The following is a 26,059-nucleotide window of genomic DNA, read 5'->3' as shown; positions in this document are numbered from 1 at the left end:
CCATTCAAAATACTGGTTTTAGGGGGTGGGGGGGTTCAAAACATTTATATCTCCTTACAACCTGCAGTTGTCAAAATTACAATATATTTCCCATATTCATGCCTGGATGAACCTTGTAATATGTTTTCAGATACATTTCACTCCCATCATTCCATCTAATCTCTGTTTTAATACACTACTTTCTTACTTTCAGATGTTCTGAATTAGGTTGTGTCAAGTGTTTACAGATGAATGCTAATTTTAGCTAGTCTCTAATTTTTGCCTTAAAAGTTTAACTAACTTACATTATGTAGCAAAAGCTGACATTTACCTTAGCAGCTTAGCTTATCTTAAGGCTTAGCTATTAGCCATGTCAGTACCAGATCAGTAACGCCTGCCAGATAAGTTCTGCACATGTGCGCACTTTTCATTTTCAGGGTCCCATGATCGTTTGTAAGCATTGGGGAGTTCCAGCCCTGCTGTAATATGGCATTGCACGGAGATTCGATTGTTTCATCGCAATTATCAGGAAAAAAAGACCTTCTGGAACATTGAATGCCTTTAGTGACAACATTTCATGCTTGGTTAGTTTTTTTTCTTCATGCATGATGAGCGGTGACGCCATTTTCGTTATTTACAACCGCCAAGTCGGACCAGAACCCCTCTGGGTGCACGGGCAATGATGGGACCCTGAAAGATTCTATTCCATGTGTGAACCATCCATGGAAACAGCCCAAAACAGCTTGCTGTGCTGTCCCTAAGGAGACAGAAAACTGAAAAGAAAATATAATTTCAAAGCTTTATGTTGCATAGGGGACCATTTTTTCATTAATTATTCTATATATGCACACTTCTTTTTCTTTTGGCTGTTCCCGTTATGGGTCGCCACAGCATATCAATTGTTCCCATCTCACCCTGTCCTCTGAATCTTCCTCTGTCACACCAACCACCTGCATGTCCTCCCTCAGCACATTCATAAACCTCCTCTTTGGCCATCCTCTTCTCCTCCTGCCTGGTGGCTCCATCCTCAGCATCCTTCTCCCTATATACCCTGGGTCCCTCCTCTGCACATGTCCAAACCATCTCAATCTCGCCTCTCTGACTTTGTCTCCAAACTGTCCCACCTGAGCTGTCCCTCTGATATGTTCATTCCTAATCTTGTCCATTCTTGTCACTCCCAAAGAGAATCTCATCATCTTCAGCTCTGCCACCTCCAGCTCTGCCTCCTGTCTTTTTGTTAGTGCCACTGTCTCTAAACCATACAACATAGCTGGTCTCACTACTGTCTTGTAGACTTTCCCTTTCACTCTTGCTGATATTCTTCGGTCACAAATCACTCCTGCCACCTTTCTTCACCCACTCCACCCTGCCTCCACTCTCCATTACTTTGGACAGGTAACCCCAAGTATTTAAAGTAATTTACTTTCACCACCTCTACTCATTGTAACTGCACTATTCCACTGCGCTCCCTCTCATTCACACACATGTACTCAAGCTTGCTCCTACTGACTTTCATTCTCCTGCTCTCCAGAGCATATCACCACCTCTCCAGACTAGACTCAACTTGCTCTCTACTCTCACTACAGATCACAATGTCATCTGCAAACATCATTGTCCATTTAGACTCCTATCTGATCTCATCAGTCAACCTGTCCATCACTATTGCGAACAAGAAAGGACTGAGAGCTGATCCTTGGTGAAATCCCACTTGCACCTTGAATGAATCTGTCATTCCTACTGCACATCTCACTGCTGTCACACTATCCTTGTACATGTCCTGCACTACCCTAACTTACTTCTCTGCCACTTCAGACTTCCTCATACAATACCACAACTCTTCTCGTGGCACCCTGTCATACACTTTTTCTAAGTCCACAAACACACAATAGAACTCTTTCTGGCCTTCTCTATACTTCTCCAACAATATTCTCAGAGCAAACATTGCATCTGTAGTGCTCTTTCTCTGCATGAAACCATATTGCTGCTCACAGGTCTTCACCTGTTTTCTAAGCCTAGCTTCTACTACTTTTTCCGGTAACTTCATGCTGTGGCTGATCACCTTGATGCCCCTGTCGTTACTGCACCTCTGCACATCACCCTTGTTCTTAAAAATAGCAACCAGCACACTTCATCTCCACTCCTCAGGCATCCTCTCACTTTCCAAGATTTTATTAAACAATCTGGTTAGAAACTCCACTGCCATCTCTCCTAGACATTTCCATGCCTCCACTGGAATGTCATATGGACCAACTGCCTTTCCATTCTTCATCCTCTTCATAGCTACCCTCACTTCTTCCTTACTAATCACTTACTTCCTGAATTCCTCTCTCCACATCATCCAGCCTTTTCTTTCTCTCATTTTCTTCATTCATCAGATCCTCAAAATATTCCCTCCACCTTCTCAACACACACTCCTCACTTGTCAACATATTACCATATTTACCACCCTAACCTGCTGCACATCCTTTCCAGCTCTGTCTCTTTGTATGGCCAATCGGTACAAGTCCTTTTCTCCTTCCTTACTATTCAACTTCTTGTACAGCTCACTATATGCTTTTTCCTTAGCTTTTGCCACTTCTCTTTTCACCTTACGCCGCATCTCCTTGTACTGCTGTCTACTTTCTTCATCTCTCCAACTATCCCAAAACTTTTTCGCCAACCTCATTCTCCTTATTCTTTCCTGGACCTCTCTGTTCCACCACCAAGTCTCCTTGTCTTCCTTCCACTGTCCAGATGTTACACCCAGTACCTTCCTAGCTGTCTCCCTCACCACATCTGCAGTACTTTTCCAGTTGTCCAAAATTGCTTCCCCTCCATCCAGTGCTTCTCTCACTTGCTTACTAAATTTCACACAACAGTCTTCCTCCTTCAGCTTCCACCATCTGATCCTTTGTTGAGGTTGCACTCTCTTCTTTTTCTTTACCTCTAAAGTCATCCTACAAAGCACCATCCTACGCTGTCTAACTACAACCCCAATTCCAATGAAGTTGGGACGTTGTGTAAAGTGTAAATAAAAACAGAATACAATGATTTGCAAATCCTCTTCAACTTATATTCAACTGAATACACCACAAAGACAAGATATTTAATGTTCAAACTGATAAACTTTATTGTTTTTATGCAAATATTTGCTCATTTTGAAATGGATGCCTGCAACACATTTTAAAAAAGCTGGGACAGTAGTATGTTTACCACTGTGTTACATCACCTTTCCTTCTAACAACACTCAATAAGCATTTGGGAACTGAGGACACTAATTGTTGAAGCTTTGTAGGTGGAATTCTTTCCCATTCTTGCTTGATGTACGACTTCAGTAGTTCAACAGTCCGGGGTTTCCGTTGTCGTATTTTGCATTTCATAATGCACCACGCATTTTCAATGAGCGACCTGTCTGGACTGCAGGCAGGCCAGTCTAGTACCCACACTCTTTTACTTTGAAGCCACGCTGTTGTAACACATGCAGAATGTGGCTTAGCATTGTCTTGCTGAAATAAGCAGGGACGTCCCTGAAAAAGACAGTGCTTGGATAGAAGCATGTGTTGCTCCAAAACCTGGATGTACCTTTCAGCATTGATGGTGCCATCACAGATGTGTAAGTTGCCCATGCCATGGGCACTAACGCACCCCATACCATCACAGATGCTGGCTTTGAACTTTGCGCTGGTAGCAATCTGGATGGTCTTTTTCCTCTTTTGTCCGGAGGACACGACGTCCATGATTTCCAAAAACAATTTGAAATGTGGACTCATCAAACCACAGCACACTTTTCCACTTTGTGTCTGTCCATATCAAATGAGCTCAGGCCCAGAGAAGGCGGCGGCATTTCTGGATGTTGTTGATGTATGGGTTTCGCTTTGCATGGTAGAGTTTTAACTTGCAGTTGTAGATGTAGGGACGAACTGTGTTAACTGACAATGGTTTTCTGAAGTGTTCCTGAGCCCACACAGTAAGTCCCTTTACACAATGATGTCGGTTTTTAATGCAGTACCGCCTGAGGGATCTGCATTCAATGTTGGTTTTCGGCCTTGCCACTTATGTGTAGAAAGTTCTCCAGATTCTCTGAATCTTCTGATTATATTATGGACTGTAGATGATGGAATCCCTAAATTCCTTGCAGTTGAATGTTGAGAAACATTGTTCTTAAACTGTTGGACTATTTTTTCATGCAGTTGTTCACAAAGTGGTGATCCTCGCCCCATCTTTGCTTGTGCACGGCTGAGACTTTTGGGGATGTTCCTTTTATACCCAATCATGACACTTGGCTGTTTCCAGTTCGGTGTTCTTTGATCATTCATCAACTTTCCCAGTCTTTTGTTGCCCCGTCCCAACTTTTTTGAAATGTGTTGCAGGCATCCTTTTCAAAGCTTCTGAATTAGATTGTGACATGTATGCTAACACTGGCAAGTTTCTAAATTTTGCCTCAAGTTACAGTGCCATTAGCTCGCTAAAGCTAACATTTCCTTTAACTAATATCAGCTAACTATTATCAGATAAGGAGCCCAATTCACACTCTGCCATGAAAGGTAGAGAAAAACAGATTTTGCACAATATGACCCAGGAACATAAAGTACAAATTAAGTTCTTCTCTGAGACAAAACAGAGACGAGCTGTGTCTTGTCTCATCGAAGAACTTCATTTGTACTTTCATTATGTCTTTCTTTCTGTCTGGCTCAATGGGACATTGACTGTGGCATTTTTTGAAGCGATAGCTCAATGGATTTGTTGTTTTGATTGTTGATTCACTTCTGTTTGAAAGCTGTTCATCTCTTAAAGACTTGTATTTAACAAAAAATTGTTTTTAACCTCTATCACAGGTTTTCACCCATGTCTGCTGTGCAGAATGTGGCTTGGCATTGTCTTGTTGAAATAAGCAGGGACGTCCCTGAAAAAGACGTTGCTTTGATGGCAGCATGTGTTGCTCCAAACCTGGATGTACCTTTCAGCATTGATGGTGCCATCACAGATGTGTAAGTTGCCCATGCCATGGGCACTAACACACCTCCATACCATCACAGATGCTGGCTTTTGAACTTTGTGCTGGTAAAAAGCTGGATGGTGTTTTTCCTCTTTTGTCTGGAGGACACGACATCCATGATTTCCAAAAACAATTTGAAATGTGGACTCATCAGACCACAGTACACTTTTCCACTTTGCGTCTGTCCTTTTCAAATGAGCTCAGGCCCAGAGAAGGCAGCAGCGTTTCTGGATGTTGTTGATGTATGGCTTTCACTTTGCATGGTAGAGTTTTAATTTGCACTTGTAGATGTAGTGACGAACTATGTGAACTGACAATGGTTTTCTGAAATGTTCATGAGCCCACTCAGTTGGATCCTTTACACAATGATGTTGGTTTTTAATGCAGTGCTGCCTGAGGGATCGAAGGTCACGGGCATTCAATGTTGATTTTCGGCCTTGCCGCTTACATGTAGAAAATTCTCCAGATTCTCTGAATCTTCTGATTATATTATGGACTGTAGATGATAGAATCCCTAAATTCCTTGAACGTTGAGAAACATTGTTCCTAAACTGTTGGACTTGTTTTTTTCCACGTAGTTGTTCCCAAAGTGGTGATCCCCATCTTTGCTTGTGAATGACTGAGACTTTTGGGGATGCTCCTCTTATACCCAATCATGACACTCACAATTAGTGTCCTCAGTTCCCAAACGCTTATTGATTGTTGTTAGAAGGAAAGGTGATGTAACACAGTGGTAAACATACCACTGTCCCAGCTTTTTTGTTGCAGGCATTCTTTTCAAAATGATCAAATATGTGCACAAAAACAATAAAGTTTATCAGTTTGAACATTAAATATCTTGTCATTGTGGTGTATTCAATTGAATATAGGATTTGAAAGGATTTGAGTATTTGAAAATCATTGTATTCTGTTTTTATTTACATTTCACACAATGTCCCAACTTCATTAGAATTGGGGTTGTATGTACAATGACAATAAAGGCCCTTCTTCTTCTTTTTCAACCAACAGATATTTGGTCCAACTAAAACAGGTGGTCACAGTCCAAACCATGGTTTGTTTGGTTCATTCTGAATAATAACTCTAAGTTTTGGACCGATTGCAGGAAGGTCCAGCAAAGTAGGATGACATCACTAACCTTACTGGTGTCTTCCTAAACAGGCTCACTGGATTATTTGCTGTCTTTTCAGACCAACCACGGGACTGAAAATAATACCTGTGCAGCCCAATCTCACATTTTTTTCTGTGCCCCGTCAGGAAAAGTGCCCCATTTTCGTGAAACGTTTTTTTTTTATTATTATTTTTGCTATTTATAATCCTCCCCTTCTCCTAACTTTAACCATAACCATCGCGTATGTGTCTACCCTCCCCTAACCCTAACCATAACTAGACTCCCCCCATCACACCACATTTACTGCCCCGTAACGAAATGAATTCCTGCCCCATCACAAAAAAATGCCCCATTTTTGTGACCCCGACATAAACCCATAGATTAATGTACTTTTCATAAAGGCGCCACGAACTGCCGTGAGACTGTGTTGACATGTGCTACTGATGCATGCGAGTGTAATAAAAAACAAACAAACAAACAACATTAATAATTTTGCACAATCAATAAATCAAATATGGTTCAGTTTGATTTGGACCTATGCTATTTGTTTTAAATGGAAGCCAAAATCTGCTGTTTGAGCCAAACCAGCCTTCACTCATTGGATACATCTGCAAGTTCAAACCAAATAAGGGTGATGTTAAAACAAACCTTAACATCAGTTTTTAAGATGCTTGGTAATCTATATTAGTTATTGCATATGTGTATAATGTAATGATATGAAGGAAATATGTTATTAATGATTCATTAATATACAATCTTATCCAAAAAATGAAAACGATGCAGTGCGCCACCTGTGGGTTTATCTTTCATTTGATGAGTATTAAGAACCACTGACAAATGACCTTGCCCGTTTTGATTAACTTCAGTGCTTTATTGGCTCCCTCCTCCTTTCTTACTCAGCACCTTTAGCTGCGATAAGCTGCGGACTGAGATAGGGTGTTAACAGTTTGGACTCACACTACACATGTAGCACACCATTTGTCACCACAACACTCCACCGGTGTTGCAGGTAGAAGCGCTTTACGCAGTCTGCAGAGGGATGCACAAAGTGGAAGTAGCTGTGATAGTATCAGTACTTTGTGAGAGCATTGTGGTGAAAGTCTGATGAGATTTAAACAAACAGAGACGCAGACGTGGTCTGACTGGCCTGAGACGCAGCAGTGTCCTGACAGAATAAGGCCACAAGAAATCGCACGCTGCCATTTCAACCTCGGTCCCAGCAGTATTCTTACAACGTCCAACCCTTTAATGAAACACACACTTTGTTCTGTAGGCTCGCTGCACATCGAACACACAATGCATAAATTATTTCCCAGATTCAGGAGCTAATTAAATGCTGGCATCATTTCTTTTATTTCAGATGTGGGTGCAACATCTGCAGAATTTGCTGACCGTGATGCAGAGGAATCGATTACATTGCTTTTATTTATTTGGAACGTCCTTTGCATCATCCCCGCCTCCTCGAGTTAGTCCATGGGCCAACCAGGTTTTCACTACCACCTAAAGCAGGGGTAGGCAACCTGTTCCAGAAAGAGCTATGAGGGTGCAGGTTTTCTTTGCAGCCACTGACTCCACCAGGTGATTTCACTGATTAACTGATTCCATCTGCTCAAAGTGATATTAATCAGTAAAATCACCTGGTGGAGTCAGCGGCTGCAAAGAAAACCTGCACCCTCATGGCTCTTTCTGGAACAGGTTGCCTACCCCTGACCTAAAGTGTCCAAACAACACTGAACAATCCAGTCTTAGCATAACAGTCTACACAAATGCATACAATAACCCTCCCAGAGTTCTCAAAAAAGGATTGCACAGAGGTCAGTATTTAAAAATAATGCAATCATGTTGAAAAGTATAACACATTTGTATGATGATAAGGATTCCAAAAACATACAGTTTGGACCATCTTTGACCAAAGGGTATGGAGTTATGGAATAAAAACTTCAAAAGTGGTGAAAAAGGACAGTTTCAGGTTGCACAGGGGTCAAAAATTAAAGACGCTCCAATTCTGGTTTAAAAAAAGTGATGCAAATTATTGATTGAGAGAACTGGATTTACCAAAGTAATTGTTCACCCCATCTCTTATACTTTGTTATCAAGTTATGTGGTAATATAAAGAATAGAACAGAAAAGACGTGATTGTCATTACACAGGTACAACAAAATTTAGACCAGCATCTCTCCCATGTTCATAAAAACAACAACAACAATATATAACTAAATAAATAGATGTAAACATTAGTCCTGAGAGACATAAGTCATATGTTACTGTATATGTTGGAGAATCCATTGAATGTTGGCCTTGTTTGCCTTTTACTTTGCAGCAACTTTATTTTTGACCCCTGCAGAAATTAATTTTGGCCTTATAGACCAATTTTACAGTTTTGCCCAATGACACCATTACGTTTTGGTGGTTCCTAATCCAAACTATAGCTTTTTGCAATCATTAGGATCAGATGTACTATACATTTCAACATGATTAGAGTATCTTAAAATTTTGAGCCCTGTACAAATTGAAATCAGCTTTTGTCAACACGTTTTCCATTTTTAGCCCAAAATGCAATAACCTTTAGTCGTAGATTAGTCCAAACTACTGTATACTTTTCTGTAGTCATTATAATCAGACATAAACTGTGGTATATTCAGTATAATTGGAGCCTTTTAACATTTTGACCCCTGTGTAGTATTTTATTAGCCCCTACATAGCCTATAGCTGCCACACATACATTTTTGTGAAGGCACATGGTATACTGACATTGGATTGTATGTGTTGTTTAGTCACTGTAATAGTACAGATTTTGTCATAATTGCCTGCTGGCTGATTTACTATGCAGAAAATCAATGTAATGTTTGAATTTGCAACATATCGTTACAACAGGTTAACATTTTTAAATAACATCTCAGTATATACCACATATTAGATTAGATATTCTGACTGGCACTAGAAGGTTAAAAATAACTGCTGTATTCTGATTTTAAAAATTAAATAAAAAATAAATAAATTCACACATTCATGAAAAGATGCTTTATATATATATTGCATTGGTGGTTGTTGGACAATAGTTCACAGTACCCGCCACCAGTGACAAAAGTGTCAATTCTCAGAGCTGTTCATTGCTTCTGTGCAGATCCTCCCTGGGTGGTTTTGTTGCGTGACATTAACTGGTTGACTCTTGGTGAGCTTCCCCTTGGAAATATCTCCACCTTCAGGCCATGCCATTTCCACCAACTTGTTTATGTGGCATCAGCTCCTGCTGGAAACATCACACAAAAAAAAGTCATTTAAATTCAGACGTCAAATGCCTCAATGGGCCCGGTGCTGCTTCCAAATCACATTGTGTACATAGTCCGGTTCACTACGTTAATTTCTTTGCTTTCATTGGAATTTTGTGAAGATTTGCAAAACTATATATTTTTGAAAAGTGCATACAATACCCAATCAGAAAATGGATGATTCCATTTTCCAGGAAGCCACCATAGTGGACATCTTGAATTGGAAAAAATGTCATCTTAAAATTTGAGATTTTTTTTAATATCTCAGCTTCTAGGTGACCAAGAATTTTGATTCCAGTGGCTTATAGACATTTTCAGCACCAAGGAATCAATGATTCTAATTATAAAAATGTAGACTCAAAAAATCCAAGATGGCCACCCATGAGTGATCAGAAATGAGAGCTTTGAAAGTTAGCTACACTACTCTACTAATCTTTATGCCTGTAGAGTCTAATACATTGCAATCTGACATGTTACCAGTTCTTTTGCCAGTGTTACAGTAATGTCACTTCATGTTACAAAAAAGGAAGTGATCTGTGGTTACTGTAACCAATTGGATCTTCTGCAAAACTGAAAGAGAAGCAGGTCATGGCGGAAGACACAAGGTGTTTACACCAGAACAGGAGACGGTTATTGTGAACAAGGTGGTGACAGTACCATTATATTATTATTATTATTACATTATATATTTGTGCGTATAGATTGCTCTACCAGTCGTTTATCATTTTTACAACCAACTACAATGTAACCCTGAAAACGCAAAAAAAAAAAAAAAAAAAAAAAAAACATAGACCCATGAAGATATCTGTAGTAGTGTTTTGTGTTTAGCACATCAGTGTGTTGTTGCTTGGTAGAAAACTCTATTCATATGATGGTATATGTGATTCAAAACACCATTATAGAAAGACATAAAACTGTTTCAAATGCAGTGTTTGCTTTTGGTAGCGGTTTGTAGAGTTTGCCATTTTATGTCTGTTATGTGTCGACGCGAGTTGAGGAGCGGACCTGCGTCAGACAGAACCCAGCGCTAAAAATAACCAGAAAGCGGTTCCAACAACAGAAACAATTTATTTTTCACCTGTGCATAATAATGTGTACAAAACTAAAAGAACGTCCTTCTGGTGGAGTGACTATTGGCACGCTCTTAAGTGCCCAAAAGGATAGAAGCCCGGCGTTCCTGGACCCACTACCACCAGACAAACACCCCCCAGGTGGACATGACAAACTGACTCTCTGTGAAGCAAAGAAGAGGTGAGGTAAGTCAGCAGTTACAACAATATCTTTCAAAAGACACACGCTATCAGCAACACATTCAGGTCTGTATTTTTTAACTTTATGCAAATGAGCAGCTTCTCACAACAGGTGGAGGATCACTTATCCTGCACGCCACAGCAGTGAGAAGCAAACTGCACAATTCTCATCACAATTCCAGTATACTGCGTAACAAAACACCAAGTTACTATCAACAATTAGTCGAACACTTAATCACCTTTAATGTGTGCTGACAGCAAGTGTCCCTCACCCTTCCTTGCTTCACGGGCTCGATGTGTCAAACCCAGGCGCGGTCCTCAGCGTCTCACAAACGGACATCACAAGGTCGAGTTCCCGGCAGTTCTGCTTGAATCACACATGCCTTAAATGCAGAACGCCATCCAATTATCTGCTTCAGCTGAAAGTCTTTAAGGTTGCATGTGAGCACCAGTCACAGGTGCTACACATGATGTTGATGAGGGTGAGGATTCTTCAGCCAGCACCTTCTCCACAGACAAATCAGTTCTCATGCCACCTGAAGAGCAAAGAAAAGAAAAGAACACCAAAACATCCAGCCACACCCCCCAACACACAACGTCTGTGGCTTTGTGTTTAGGTTTTTGAGGAACTGGGCCAAAATATTCCGAAAATGTGTGTCAGCCACTGTGGAAAAACTATCATGTTTTTCTTTTTGCACAGCGTCACCGCAGCGGGTCCGGATGCCTTTCCTGACAAAACTCCACCTTCTACAAGAATAAGCCGGGGTGGGCTTGAACTTAGAGTTCAAGTGAGTCATGAGTGAGTCATGAGCACAAAATATTGAGCCACCATGATGCCCATACAAGATGTAAGTAGGACTTTAAAATTAGAGTGCAGCCATACCAATCTGTGCACAGCTGATCCTATCAGAAAATAAGCAGAGTCGGTCCTGATTAGTACTACTTTGCTGGGAAACCCAGTTTGAAACAACATGAGTTGCCTATGTTCCTCCATGTACAACTGGATTTGCATAAAGAAGAGCATCCGGTGTAAAACCTGTGCCAAATCCCAATGCATATCTCTCCCAGATCTGCAGTTGTGACCTTGAACAACTGAGGGCAGCCAGAAAAAAATCCTTTCAAATTAGGGTTAGTGTCAGAGGAAGACATTACGTGTTCTCCTTGCAAGTACTGAAAGACAAATGTGTGCGAGTGTGTCCGAAGAGAATCTGTCGTGCTATCCATTTCATCATTGAACCTGCACTGTGTGACTAATGGTGATGATTCAGGCCCTTAGAATGTCAACAGCATCACTGTTCACAATGACTTTGAAAGTGACAACAAAGGACGATGACAAACAGAAAACCTACATTATACTTAGAACTAATTAATCTCTTCTCTCGATGAAATAAATGAAAGGTCGGGCTTATGTACACACAGGTTAGAGCTTCTCCTCTGTGAGCCAGCGTCTCTGCAGAGAGCCGCTCAGCACGGCGGACACTGCGGTGCTCACGTTTATGTGGACGTCACACATACACCAAGTTTGCCTCATTCACTTCTGATGTACAGCCGGGGAGGAGCGGGTGGGATTGGGGGGGTTGTGATTAAAACCAGACTGTGCTTGCCCGACTCAGAATGTCTGGAAAAATAGATTGCAGTTCCACATACTCTGCACAAGAGGGAAGTGCAGAAGTATCTCTGCAACATCTGCAACGACAGACTTCTTAGGGGAATATTTAAATTCACTGCTGTTTGATTTTGTCCTACTGCTGCTGACGGGAACGTTTCGTCATTTGTGAACTTTTAATGACATACTATGTGACTCTTGCACAAGAACGCTGGAGGTCAACTCAGAACAGTTAACAACAACAACAAAAGCAAAGCCTATTCTGAGTTTTAGCTCTGATCATCCTATAATTACAGTGACACCTCCTTTCTGTCACATGCTTTGAGTCAAGCGGCTGTGGGGTCTTCCTGTGCCAAAAGCTACTAAGCCGCTGCCAACTCTCAGTTCCCTTGAATCCATGACTAAGTTATACTGCAAAAAATAGTCCGGCTTAAAATTTTACCTTCCTCTCTCCATTCACATGTTGGCGTTACCGAAGTAAGAAGATGTTCGTCTACTCTGTCAGCTGAAGTAAAGTAATACTTCAGTTTTTTTGTTGAGTGATCACTAATTTCATCCACTTATGCAATCACAGAAGAATGACATTTGGCGAGGAATCATTTCTCGTGCAGACACATTTTACAGTGTAGTGAAGTCTGGGAAATCATGTGACATCAACAAAAGCAGACGCATTACACCCCCTTGTCGCCCACACACACACACACAAACCTTTATTTCACAGAGAAGAACACTGCAATTCATTTCCAGGCTCAGAAGGCCACCCTTCCAGTAAACATGGTAAACGTCACCAACTAAAGCCGCTGACGGAAACATCACCACACCAAAAGAAAAACAGTCACTTTGTATCAGATCTTACCATAAGTTGTTCCCCTGCCTGGTCCCACTCTGACCTCCACTCACCACTGCAGGGTCTCATGTTTCAGGCCCCTCGGGCACTCAGGCAGACCACCCCCTCCGTCACACCATGCTGGTGCTCTGTTGGCCTCTCCGACAACAGGAAGGGTTCCTCACGGGCTGGGGAGGTGTGTACTGGCCCTTCCCACACCGCCCATTTTGCGGGTACGGCGGAGGCTTGTGAGTTTTTGAACTTGAGGTGCTGCTCCCAATGATAACCTTGGGGTTTAAGCTCTGAGGCGGATGGCTTTGGCTGATGTGGTTGGAGTCCTTGTGAGGGTACAGGTGAGGCGAGTAGCCATTTGAATCATGCCGGTCATGATTGACGTCCTTATTGGAGCTGGATGTGGCAATTCGACTAGTTTTGACAACCGATGCCATGTGGACGGGGGAAGGAGAGTCCGTTCTTAGGATGATGCGTTCTTCGTCTCTGTGCTCTGACACCTGCACTCGAACAGATTTGTGTTTAGCCAACCTGAGATCTCCGGGGTACACTGAGCCATGAGAGTTATCAGATCCCAATTCAGCGATAGACAAACCCCCCTCGCTGAGGTCAATGTTAGCCGTGAGGCGATCAATCTGCTCGACCACCTGAATGACAACAGAGAGGGACAATTCAGACAGTGATTGTTGGACGGTTTTGTCACAACAACCACAAAGTTTCTCACCGGCTGTGCAAAAGCTGCTCATGAATCACAGCTCAACTCATCAATCAGAGCATGGCTGTTGTTGTTTGTTTACAACTGTGTCACAACGTGCAATCACATAGATTTCTTTTTGATTTGCTGTGGTGCTACAGCACTACTGGGGCCTTCTTCAGAAGCATTCAGCTGTGAATCAATGTACTTTTACAGCAGCATCCAAAATGGGTACTGCAAGAGCAAGGCATAATTTAGTAACAGTCTCGAGCCAGGCTTTTTAATGTGCTACTCGGAACGATGCCAATGTTCGCTAGTGTTCTTCTAAAGGTCAGCGCCAATCGTTCTCAATCACCACTTCGGTAGGTGTGTCACAGACATTGCAGTCAGCATCCACACGTGCCGTTGTGCTCTCGTAAGCATGCTCAACAAACGCGCAAAAGTGCAAGACCTATGACCCCATGGCAAAAGGGATTTGCACTGTGACTGACATTTTCAGGTAACACTAAAAAAACCCTGTTCATATCAACACTCCTCTTCAGTATCAACACATCTGCACAAACACACCTTCCTACCTCTTTCATCTCCACATGAACTTGCTTCAAACCCCCAAGCACGTCTTCCAGATCTGTCACTACTTGTCTGATTTGCTCTCGCACAAAATCGTGTCCTCTCTTGTGCGTCACCACTTCCGAACCCTGGCGCTGGTGGTTGTTGCATGTCTGGTAGTTTGATATCAAGGGCTCTACAGTGGAGTTGGCGGCCTCGGGGACACAGGGCCTCTTCTGTCGGCTCTGATTCAAGTGTTTTTGTGGAACTTCAGTGGAGAAGAAAACTTTGTGAGAGGCATCGCTACCATTACTGCCTTCTTCTGATCCACCCTTCAATCTGCTTCCATCACGATGGTTATCTCTTTCCTCTCCTCCCTCAGAGACCTCAGGCCTCGGTCCACAGTGGCCATTTGATAAGTGATGGGGGCTGCATGGCTCCATATGACAGTTTTCGGAGGAGCATGCGCAGCCCTCCTCTTCTTCTTCCACGGAGACATATCTGACAGTCCGCTTGTGTCTGCGGTCTCGACCTTTGACCTGAAGATGTGGGAGTGGTTGTAATCCGCTGATAAAGGGGTGTGCCCTAGCGTCACGCTGCACCACACAACCGCAGTGTTCTCTGACAGACGGGTAGTGTCTCACCCCAGGCTCCGGCGGGTAGCTCCACTGGGCAGGGTTCAACTCCCAGGGGTGGATTTGGCTCAAGTTGTCTGACTGGCTGCAAGGGCCTGGCCCTGCAAACACAGGCCTCCTCTGTGGGCTGCGATGACCGCTTCTCTCAACTCTTCCCACTATGAAACCTCTCCGTCTTACGTCTTTAACCCGAGGAGCCTGGATGTCTCTCCGACAGTCTAGGAATGAGTGGTTCATATGTGTTGAGGCTGGTCGGTATCCCATCCCGTCACGACAAGGGTACGACAGCTCATAGCGGACGCAGAGCGGGCACCGGCAGGGGGTGTTATGTTGAAGAAATTGGTGGTGTTCCGTTGTTTTTGTGCCTTCTGTGTACATGTCCAAAGCAGTCCAGAGGCTGGTGTGAAAAAAGCCTTAGAAAACAACTGGTTTCCTCCCGTCCCCGTTCTCCTCAACCCAGTCATTCACTCGCTCTGTTTTCCTCATCTGTGTCTTCCCACTAAAACTTTTCTTCAGCTCCCTTTTCTTGCTCCCAAGACTTCTCCCTCCCCTTCCTTCCTGTCTGTTGTTTCCCGTCTCCTCTCCTGAAGTTATTAACCTTTGCGCCCGTCCTTTCTTTTCCTGAACCCCCTTTGCCCTACTTGCCCGTACTTTTTCTGACTCCTTCTTCTTCCTCACCCTATAGCCCTCTCTCCTACACGGGGCCCCTCTCCACCTCCCTCTTTCTCTCAGTCCCTCTCTCTTTCTACTTCTCCCGCCTAGTTGTTTTGTCTCATTTGCTGCAGGCTTCCAGCCTCTCTCTCTCTCTCTCTCTCTCTCTCGCTCTCTCTTTTTCTTCTACACTTGGCTGTGTATTTCTCATTTCCTCCCCTCCCCTCCTGTTCTCCTTTCTCTGTTTCTCCACCTCTTACTCCGTCTCTTGCCTCTGGTATATTCTCTCATACAGTCGGCTATACCTGAATCCTTCTCTCCTCTCCACCTGGTTTCCAGCTGCCTTAGGAGGCTTCTCCGGGAAAAGACGGCGATTCCATACGCATATGTGTTTGAGAGCGCGTGTTTGGTAGAATCCCGGCTCCGGTGCTGAGCTCATTAGCCCAGCTCAAGCCTTTACACTCTGCAATTAAACACTGCCTGGGATTCCTCGTCCAGAGACTGAGAGAGGAGAGGAGGGGAGGAGAGACGTACTGGGGGAGGTGGGGTTTCTAACATATACAGACGAGGGAGTAGACACTACAATGACTCAAGGAGACAGCCGCTGCCTTTGCAAAGGGGAACTTTTTTTGAATTTCTACATCTCCCTTTCGTTCTCCATGTTGCTGTCACTTCGTTTCTCTTTGTCCTTTGCTGCTCCTGTCATTCCCATGCTATCATTTTATACAATAAAGTGATTTGTGCTCAGCAAAACTTCTCTCTGATGAAGCTGGCACACGCAGTAAACCTGTAACATGCGCACAAAAATCGGAAAATCAGACATTGCGTTGCAGCTGCATTGAATTCACTGTCTCTTCCAGCAGGCAGGGCAGTATGATTCTGTCTCCATTCGGTACAGATAACCGTAATCTCTAAGTGGACCGAACAAAAAGCCATTCATACAAATTAGAAAGTAGACTGAGCAATCAAGATCTCTGCTGGTGTTTACCCTCCGTGTGATTGAGAACAGGCGTGTATTTTCAAAGAAAATATAGCTGGAGTTTCACAATGGGTCTTAAAAAAGAAAGCACAACAACACATGAAGACTGAACGGGTTCGTCCATTACAGCACGGGCATGCACAGTCCAGACACAGCTGCCGAGAGAGAGAGGAAAGGCCAGGAAAGAGGTGCCTCATTTTGGAGGCGAAACATAGCCGGTGTGGTTTCGATGCATAATGTCAAACAGGAAGGCAAGCGTATGCACATCTGCATGGAAGCTCACACCCAGTTAAACCGAATATGCTCTTAAACAAATGCGCAAAGATATTGTGCATTTTACTTCTACCAAGCAAACTTTACTCACTTTGCTAGTTTATTTGCTGTTTCCAGCCCAGTCTCACGTTTTGTTTTTTTCGTGCTTCCGTTACGAAATGAGTCAAATTTTTGTGACAGGGTTTTTTTGTAACTCACTATTACTAACGCTACTCCTAACTCCAACCCTAACCTTAACCACCCGACACCCTGCTTCGCTTTTAATTTCGTGCAGCCATCACGGAATGTATTAGAATGAATTTGTGCTGCCGTGACAAAAATGAGGCATGAACCAATAGATTAGTGTATATTTCGTGTTGCTGAATCATAACTTGCTGTGAGACCAGGTTGGCTGTTTCATATAAGTACTGGTACAGCAACAAGCTAGGTCTAGCTGTTTTGAGAGCGGGCTCCGAGAAATATCAAGCTACATTCTAATACTCATACTAGCTTAGCAGAAACGGTTGATTATACAGCCCTGCTGCAGGGTCTGTAATCAATGTAGAGAAATTATCATTTTCCTGACAAACACCCCCAAAAACAAGGACTGATAAGGGAATCGTTAAGCAAAAAGGCTATTGATGTCGAAGGATCAAATCATTTCTTAAGGATACCTGAAAAGAACCAGTTCCTGACACGCAACCCTAACAGCAACACACTTTTTTAATACAAAACTCACATTAAAGACTCACAATTATCTTAATTAAACACCTAAATACATATTATAGTTGAACTCACCTCCGTAACGACGCAATGTTGCAAACAAGTTGCTTGTTGGTTGTCCACTCCACCACCCGTGAACGCTTGTTTACACTGACAACGAAATCTTGGCCTCCCCAGCGAGAACGTGATTACGTGCGAGATTTGACACCGTAAAAGCGTCAATACTCAGATAGCCTGGTTAGCAAAGAGCTTCCTGGGAAAGTTCAAATAACATAGTGAACATACTGCATAGTGTATATGAAAATGGTAGCAGCATCCAAGGGGCCACGGCTTTATATCAATATACATTTATAGGTATCAGGAACTGTTTTTTAAAAGTTTGCCTTTGGGAACTAAAAATTGTGATGTCATATGTGAGTATGCACATACCCATCATGTGTAAACAGCAGGGTGAAAGGATTAGTAAGTTGACAATGACATAGTTTGTCTGAATTGTGTTCTTACGACTTGCTTGTTTACTTTGAGTACATACTTACAGTTGGGTAGTAGGTTGCTAACTGAAGTGAGTATAAACTGAATATTCGGATGCAGGGCATATGATTGCTACCTGGCATCGTCATGCACACACAAAAAACTCAATTAAACCAGTGTGGTCTGTTTCTCTGGGACTCTGATGTAAACATTATTGTTGTCCGTGCGCATGTCTCACCATTGCAACCAATGAGTCATATTGCTCATTTTAGTTGCAATTGCTCTGTTATGTTATCCAGTGTTCTGTCAAATTTTGTGTTGTGCCTTCTGTTTTATCTGCTGGAATGGCCACAACAGATGGCCGCACCACTTAGTCTGATCTGCTTTTAAAAAGATTAGGGAGCCCCCGACCAATGGGGTAATGCTCATGGGGTGAGTAAGGTCCACCTTATATATGTGTATAGCTAGTCTTTGAGGTGACTTATAATTAATTAAAAGATTGGGGGGGTGGAATTTTTGATTTTTATGAATCTTGATGAAAAATTGGGCCCTGGCCAAGTGTAGAAGCCCTTAAATTTCAGATATGGACAATATGTCAGAGCCAGTTTGGGTGACTTCAAACTAATCAGCTGATTTTCACAAAACATGGTGGAAGGGTTGACCCTGGCACAGACTCAAAATCAGTCAGTTTTGGGACTAATAATAATTAGAAGTGTAGAGCCAAGAAAAGTGTAATGTTATTTTTGCTGCATTATAAGATGGGACATTTTAAGCTTTGGTGAAGCTATGTGATATTAATCCCCTCATCCAGTCACTGTGCACCTATTACACTTATTAACAAACTGGCATTAAATACATTTTTGTGTTGCATGTTATTAATGTCCATCCAATTCATGTTGTAAAAAACTATAATTAGAATGAATGTATAAATGTTGCAAAACATAATTCTGCTCTAACAGTAATATTGAAAGATCTCCGAGGGCCCTTCCCACCCCTGCACAGTTGTACAATGGTTTAGTCCAGGCACACAGGTGACATTCCACCCACACACACACACACACACACACACACCCCAAACAGGATCTGACAGAAAGAGGAGGTGTTTAGTAGTGCTGAAACAACTAATCAATTTAATCGATTATGAAAATAGTTGTCAACTAATTTAGTCATCAATTAGTTGTTAAATAACTTTGTTTTACTGCAAATGTTTTGTTTCTTCCATATAAATCAACCATTTCTGCAGCGCGGCTTTGCTTTGAACCTTGAACCAATCGAAGCAGTGATTCGCAGATCTGCGAATCACTGCTTCGATCTGGTGCTTTGTTGATTCAGTGTTTTATTTCGCTTAATCTTAATTTTTCCCCACTAAAACCCCAAAGAACATATGTCTGTAAGTAACATTTACCTTTTTATGTTAATCTGACCTGTTATGGTCTTCTGAAACAGTTGATAGATGTATTTTATAACTTAAAAACGGCACTGATGCTAACACGTTAGCATGTCTGTGGCGTTTTCAATGTTGAAGTTAGCATTAAGCTGTTGCAGCTGTCAGCACATTTGTTTTCTGTATAATAATTCGTGGCTCAGCGTTTGTTGTCGTAAAAGAGTCAAATGTATTACAAATTGTAATATTTTATTCATTTATTTGTATATATATATATATCAATAATAATAATAATAATAGAAACAACAACAATAATAGTAATAATAACTAATAATGCCACATTACAGTTTTAGAGAAACAAAACTCAGCCACATGGGGTGTGCAGCCAGTACATTCTGAGTGCCGGTCCCAAGCCCGGATAAATGAGGAGGGTTGCGTCAGGAAGGGCATCCGGCGTAAAACAAGCCAACCCAACTATGCAGACTCAGAATCGAATTCCCATACCGGATCGGTCGCGGCTCGGGTTAACAACGTCCTCCACCGGTGCTGTTGCCCAACAGGGTGCCGGTGGAAATTGGGCTACTGCTGGGCGAAGATGACGAAGAAGAGGAGGAAAACGTTGCCACGAACAGCGGGAGAAGAGGAAAACTAGAAGGGTGGAAATGAGAGTGGGGACTTTGAATGTTGGTAGTATGACTGGTAAAGGGAGAGAGCTGGCTGATATGATGGAGAGGAGAAAGGTAGACATATTGTGTGTGCAAGAGACCAAGTGGAAGGGAAGTAAGAGCAGGAGCATCGGCGGTGGGTACAAGTTGTTGTACCATGGTGAGGACAGAAAGAGAAATGGTGTTGGGGTCATTTTAAAGGAAGAGTATGTTAAAAGAAAAGTTGGAGATTAAGCGAGTGTCTGACAGGGTGATGAGTGTGAAGTTGGAAATTGAAGGGGTGATGATGAATATCATCAGTGCATATGCCCCACAGGTAGGTTGTGAGATGAAGGAGAAAGAAGATTTCTGGAGTGTGTTAGATGAGGTGGTGGAGAGTGTGCCCAAGCATGAAAGAGTGGTGATAGGAGCAGACTTCAATGGGCATGTTGGTGAAGGGAACAGAGGTGATGAGGAAGTAATGGGTAGATATGGTATCAAGGATAGGAATGGGGAAGGACAGATGGTAGTTGATTTTGCAAAAAGGATGGAAATGGCTGTGGTGAATACCTACTTTAAGAAAAGGGAGGAGCACAGGGTAACATATAAGAGTGGAGGAAGGTGCACACAGGTGGACTACATTCTTTATAGGAGATGCAAGCTAAAAGAAATCACAGACTGTAAGGTGGTAGCAGGAGAGAGTGCCACTAGACAGCATAGGATGGTTGTTTGTAGGATGACTTTAGCGGTAAAGAAGAAGAAGAGAGTGAGAGCTCAACAAAGGATCAGATGGTGGAAGCTGAAGGAGGAAGACTGTTGTGTGAAATTTAGTGAGCAGGTGAGAGAAGCACTAGTTGGAGGGGAAGCAATTTTGGACAACTGGAAAAGTACTGCATATGTGGCAGCTAGGGCAGTACTGGGTATGACATCTGGACAGTGGAAGGAAGACAAGGAGACTTGGTGGTGGAATGAAGAGGTCCAGGAAAGCATAAGGAGAAAGAGGTTGGCGAAAAAGTTTTGGGATAGTCGGAGAGATGAAGAAAGTAGACAGGAGTACAAGGAGATGCGGCGTAAGGCGAGAAGAGAAGTGGCAAAAGCAAAGGAAAAGTCATATTGCGAGCTGTACAAGAAGTTGAATAGTAAGGAAGGAGAAAAGGACTTGTACCGATTGGCCAGACAAAGGGACAGAGCTGGAAAGGATGTGCAGCAGGTTAGGGTGGTAAAAGATGCACATGGTAATGTGCTGACAAGTGAGGAGTGTGTGCTGAGAAGGTGGAGGGAATATTTTGAAGAGTTGATGAATAAAGAAAATGAGCGAGAGAAAAGGGTGGATGATGTGGTGAGAATAAATCAGGAAGTAAAAGAGATTAGCAAGGAAGAAGTGAGGGCTGCTATGAAGAGGATGAAGAGTGGAAAGGCAGTTGGTCCAGATGACATTCCAATGGAGGCATGGAAATGTCTAGGAGAGATGGCAGTAGAGTTTCTAACCAGATTGTTTAATCAAATCTTGGAAAGTGAGAGGATGCCTGAGGAGTGGAGACGAAGTGTGCTGGTTCCTATTTTCAAGAACAAGGGTGATGTGCAGAGCTGCAGTAACTACAGAGGCATAAAGCTGATCAGCCACAGCATGAAGTTATGGGAAAGAGTAGTAGAAGCTAGGCTTAGAAAACAGGTGAAGATCTGTGAGCAACAATATGGTTTCATGCCAAGAAAGAGCACTACAGATGCAATGTTTGCTCTGAGAATACTGTTGGAAAAGTACAGAGAAGGACAGAAAGAGTTACATTGTGTGTTTGTGGACTTAGAAAAAGCTTATGATAGGGTGCCAAGAGAAGAGTTGTGGCATTGTATGAGGAAGTCTGGAGTGGCAGAGAAGTACGTTAGGGTAGTGCAGGACATGTACAAGAATAGTGTGACAGCGGTGAGATGCGCAGTCGGAATGACAGACTCATTCAAGGTGGAGGTGGGATTACACCAAGGATCAGCTGTGAGTCCTTTCTTGTTTGCAGTGGTGATGGACAGGTTGACAGATGAGATCAGACAGGAGTCCCCATGGACTATGATGTTTGCAGATGACATTGTGATCTGTAGTGAGAGTAGAGAGCAAGTTGAGTCTAGTCTGGAGAAGTGGAGATATGCTTTGGAGAGAAGGGGAATGAAAGTCAGTAGAAGCAAGACTGAGTACATGTGTGTGAATGAGAGGGAGCCCAGTGGAATAGTGCAGTTACAAGGAGTAGAAGTGGTGAAAGTAGATGAGTTTAAATATTTGGGGTCAACTGTTCAAAGTAATGGAGAGTGTGGTAGAGAGGTGAAGAAGAGAGTGCAGGCAGGGTGGAGTGGGTGGAGAAAGGTGGCAGGAGTGATTTGTGACCGAAGAATATCAGCAAGAGTGAAGGGGAAAGTTCACAAAACAGTAGTGAGACCAGCTATGTTGTATGGTTTAGAGACAGTGGCACTAACAAAAAGACAGGAGGCAGAGCTGGAGGTGGCAGAGCTGAAGATGTTGAGATTCTCTTTGGGAGTGACAAGAATGGACAAGATTAGGAATGAACATATCAGAGGGACAGCTCAGGTGGGACAGTTTGGAGACAAAGTCAGAGAGGCGAGATTGAGATGGTTTGGACATGTGCAGAGGAGGGACCCAGGGTATATAGGGAGAAGGATGCTGAGGATGGAGCCACCAGGCAGGAGGAGAAGAGGGAGACCAAAGAGGAGGTTCATGGATGTGCTGAGAGAGGACATGCAGGTGGTTGGTGTGACAGAGGAAGATACAGAGGACAGGGTGAGATGGAAACGATTGATCTGCTGTGGCGACCCCTAACGGGAACAGCCGAAAGACAAAGAAGAAGAAGAAGACAGTTTTAGAGAAACGGACAAAAAGAATCTGATAAAACAAAAGAGAAAAGATTAAACCAACTTTCAATGAACATAAATAAATATAGAAAGAACTGTTTCCTGTGAACACCTAGTGACTCTTAAACCTCCACTTCATCCCTGTTTTATTAAGTTTAATGACAATTTGTTTCAGTCAAACCACATCTAAGCTGTGTTTTTACACAAGAAAAAAATAACATGCAGTAAACTGCACATTTGTGTCTTTTTTCATGAAAATATCTTATTAAATATAACATATTACACTTTCGTCAGGCCTTTAAAATACTTTCGTGGACTCTTGCTGTAATATGTTGTCAGTGGTTGAGATAGTTGCTGTAGGCATCTAAACCTGATGGAAATCTCTTTGTGGTGTGTCAATGATGTATTTTATGTGCAAAATAAAAAAAACACTACTCCAAGTATGTTTTTGACAAGAATATAACATAATTTTGTTACAAGGTCAAATGCTGATGTTTTGTGACAAAGGCCTTTTAATAATAACTCACTTAAAGAAATAATGGAAAAACTCACATGTAAGTAAAAAAAAAAAAAACCAAAACGATTAATCGAAAAAATAATCGACCGATGAACTGATTAGTAAAATAGTCGTTAGTTGCAGCCCTAGTGTTTAGGCTGAAATAAAATATGTCTTTCCTAAAAAATCAAAGTCCGGATTTCAAAAAAGAAGAGAAAAAAGGACAGGGAAAGAAAACTAAATGAGGGAAAGCAGCTGCTAACCAAGTTATTTGAAAAGAGAGGTGAGCTTGAAAGCTAGCTATATTGAGTTGGGGGGTTTGGGGGACCAAATTGCACCATTTTCTAGAAAAATAGTGCAATTTGGTGCATTCCTGTGCATTTTAACAGATGGGAATGCACCAAATTGCACTATTTTTCTAGAAAATGGTGCAATTTGGTCCTCCAGACCCCCCAACTCAATATTGCTCCTCCAACTTTAAAAAGGGTTCTGACTCCCAGGTGTGATCTAAGGTATACATGATTTAGACGTGCTTTGACTACGCATTAGAAATTTGGTGTTTGCATTAATAAAAAAAAAACACATAACAATATGGCTAGTACCTAGGGCCCAGAATTTGGTGCTATGCCCCTGGACATCACTCTGCAAGATTTTCTTTCATAAACTTATTCTTTACTCTGGGATCTTTCCTGAAAACACCTCAGCAAAAGTCAAACGGATATTTTTGTTTTGGTTTTAGATAGATAGATAGATAGATAGATAGATAGATAGATAGATAGATAGATAGATAGATAGATAGATAGATAGATAGATAGATAGATAGATAGATAGATAGATAGATAGATAGATAGATAGATAGATAGATAGATAGATAGATAGATAGATAGATAGATAGATAGATAGATAGATAGATAGATAGATAGATAGATAGATAGATAGATAGATAGATGGTATTTCATGCATTTTAATTTGTTTATGGCATTTCAAATACAAAATGTAAGGCTTCTCAATATAAAAAATTTCTAAAATCATCTTCCTTAGACTCAAACTGAAAGCAAATCTGTGCAACTTCATATAAATTATATAAAAATACAAAAGCCAAGATGATGGGTTGCATAAGTATCATCCCCTTTGGTATAATACCTGTAAATAATCAGTTTTATTGCCAGTTTTCTTCAGAAAAGTCAGGGGATGGATACATGAACATTCCCAAGTCAGTGAACATGTCTTGGACTTAAACATCAATTATGAAGAAATACAAACAGTATGGCACTCTATGGTAAATCCGTGTGGAGTAGACAGTTCTCAAAAACTGAGTGACTGTGCAAGAAGGAGAAGCGTGAGGAAAGACACAAAGACACACAGACAACCCAGAAGAAGTTATAGGCTTCTGTGGCCGTGACTGGACAAATTGTGCATAGTGCATGTTTTGCATTATAGTGACCCCTGCTGGCCTCCGTTATATAAACTCAATTAAAATGAGTGAATGGAATGCACTGGAAATACATCACCAACACTTAAATGCCCCAAAACGTTGAATGCATTTAAAGGAACTGAGTTGTTATAACAACAATTCATTTTTCAGTTCATTTAATTAATGGAAATGAGTGACTATAACTTTTTTCAAAGTTTGAGTTACATTAACTTAACTATTGTATTAAAATGGAGTGTTCGGTTTAACAGTGTAGTGGTGCCAAAGAAAGTTCTTTTTATGATTTAAATCTTTTTAAAAAAACAGTGGCGGTAGACCTTTAAAAATTAGAGGTGTTTTTTTTTCACAGTACAGCATCATTGGTCTTTATCTACACTTTCTCCAAAGCAATTCCTTTACATTCTGTAAAGACTGTAATAGACAACGACTATAGTCAGAATTTTTGTTTCGTTTGAAGGTGAATGAAAAAGTTAGTATCCCTGACATTTTGTACATTCAGCACACACCAGATGTGTTAATGAGGATGAACTGTTCCAGAATCTTCAGATGAGGTCAATCTCATTTCACTGCCAAATGATCTCCTGTTGTGAGTAAATTAAAGCATTTCCACAGGAACCACCACCAACATGAAATAGCAATTAAAACATTCATCTAGCTCTTAAATGAACTATATTTTTATGACCAAAAAAATTAAATGAGGCCTGAAATATGATATATTTAATGCACCAAAATTCAATATTTAATGCAAAATTCCTACTGAATCAAGCAGATTTTAATAGCAGTGAATTGCAGGTTTTTAAATGTCCAGAAACCGCTTGGAATCAGTGAGATAAAATAAGACCCTAAAAGCTCAGTCTTACAATTAGAAGTGATTCCTCCACTATGAGACAACGCCAAGTCAACTTTTCAGATTATCACATGCAATCAAACATTCAGTGAGGTCACATGTGATGTCACTGTTGGGAGGGGCAGTGCACATTACATGTTAAAGAATGCAAAGATAATTTGTTCCCAAGGGGATTATTAAAAATAATTCATATTACCAAACTAGGGGGCTGTGTCACGCAATTAACTGTGATTTGACTCTGTGGGATAACAAACCTGATGTATAAGGAGGTAACAAAGTACTAGAAAATGAAAGACATGTTTATTTTTTATTTCTTCTGTTAAAAAACAAACAAAAAAGAGACCCCCCACATAATTGTCCCACTGCTGTGTAATCAATTTTAGGCAACATTAATAAATACAGGAAACACAAACACAAAAACCAC

At 41.7% G+C, this 26,059-nt stretch overlaps 1 protein-coding gene across 2 annotated transcripts; it reads right to left on the bottom strand.

Annotated features, from left to right (window-relative positions):
- Positions 1–6,905: 6,905 nt before the first annotated feature.
- On the bottom strand, positions 6,906–16,037 carry LOC117521748. 2 transcript variants are annotated; one of them, XM_034183091.1, is made up of 4 exons: positions 14,295–16,037; positions 13,044–13,672; positions 7,774–9,312; positions 6,906–7,562 (listed from the first exon to the last, which is right to left on the bottom strand). In XM_034183091.1, the coding sequence occupies exons 1-2, from the start codon at positions 15,279–15,281 to the stop codon at positions 13,145–13,147; spliced, it is 1,515 nt and encodes a 504-aa protein (XP_034038982.1). In that variant the 5' UTR covers positions 15,282–16,037; the 3' UTR covers positions 6,906–7,562; positions 7,774–9,312; positions 13,044–13,144. The 2 variants fall into 2 exon arrangements, with proteins under 2 accessions (XP_034038982.1, XP_034038983.1); XM_034183092.1 differs by having other exon boundaries at positions 7,774–9,309.
- Positions 16,038–26,059: the final 10,022 nt, after the last annotated feature.

The sequence above is a fragment of the Thalassophryne amazonica genome, chromosome 12, assembly GCF_902500255.1.
Source record: "Thalassophryne amazonica chromosome 12, fThaAma1.1, whole genome shotgun sequence".
NCBI classification, from domain to species: domain Eukaryota; kingdom Metazoa; phylum Chordata; class Actinopteri; order Batrachoidiformes; family Batrachoididae; genus Thalassophryne; species Thalassophryne amazonica.
This window is presented reverse-complemented; position numbering and strand designations above follow the sequence as displayed.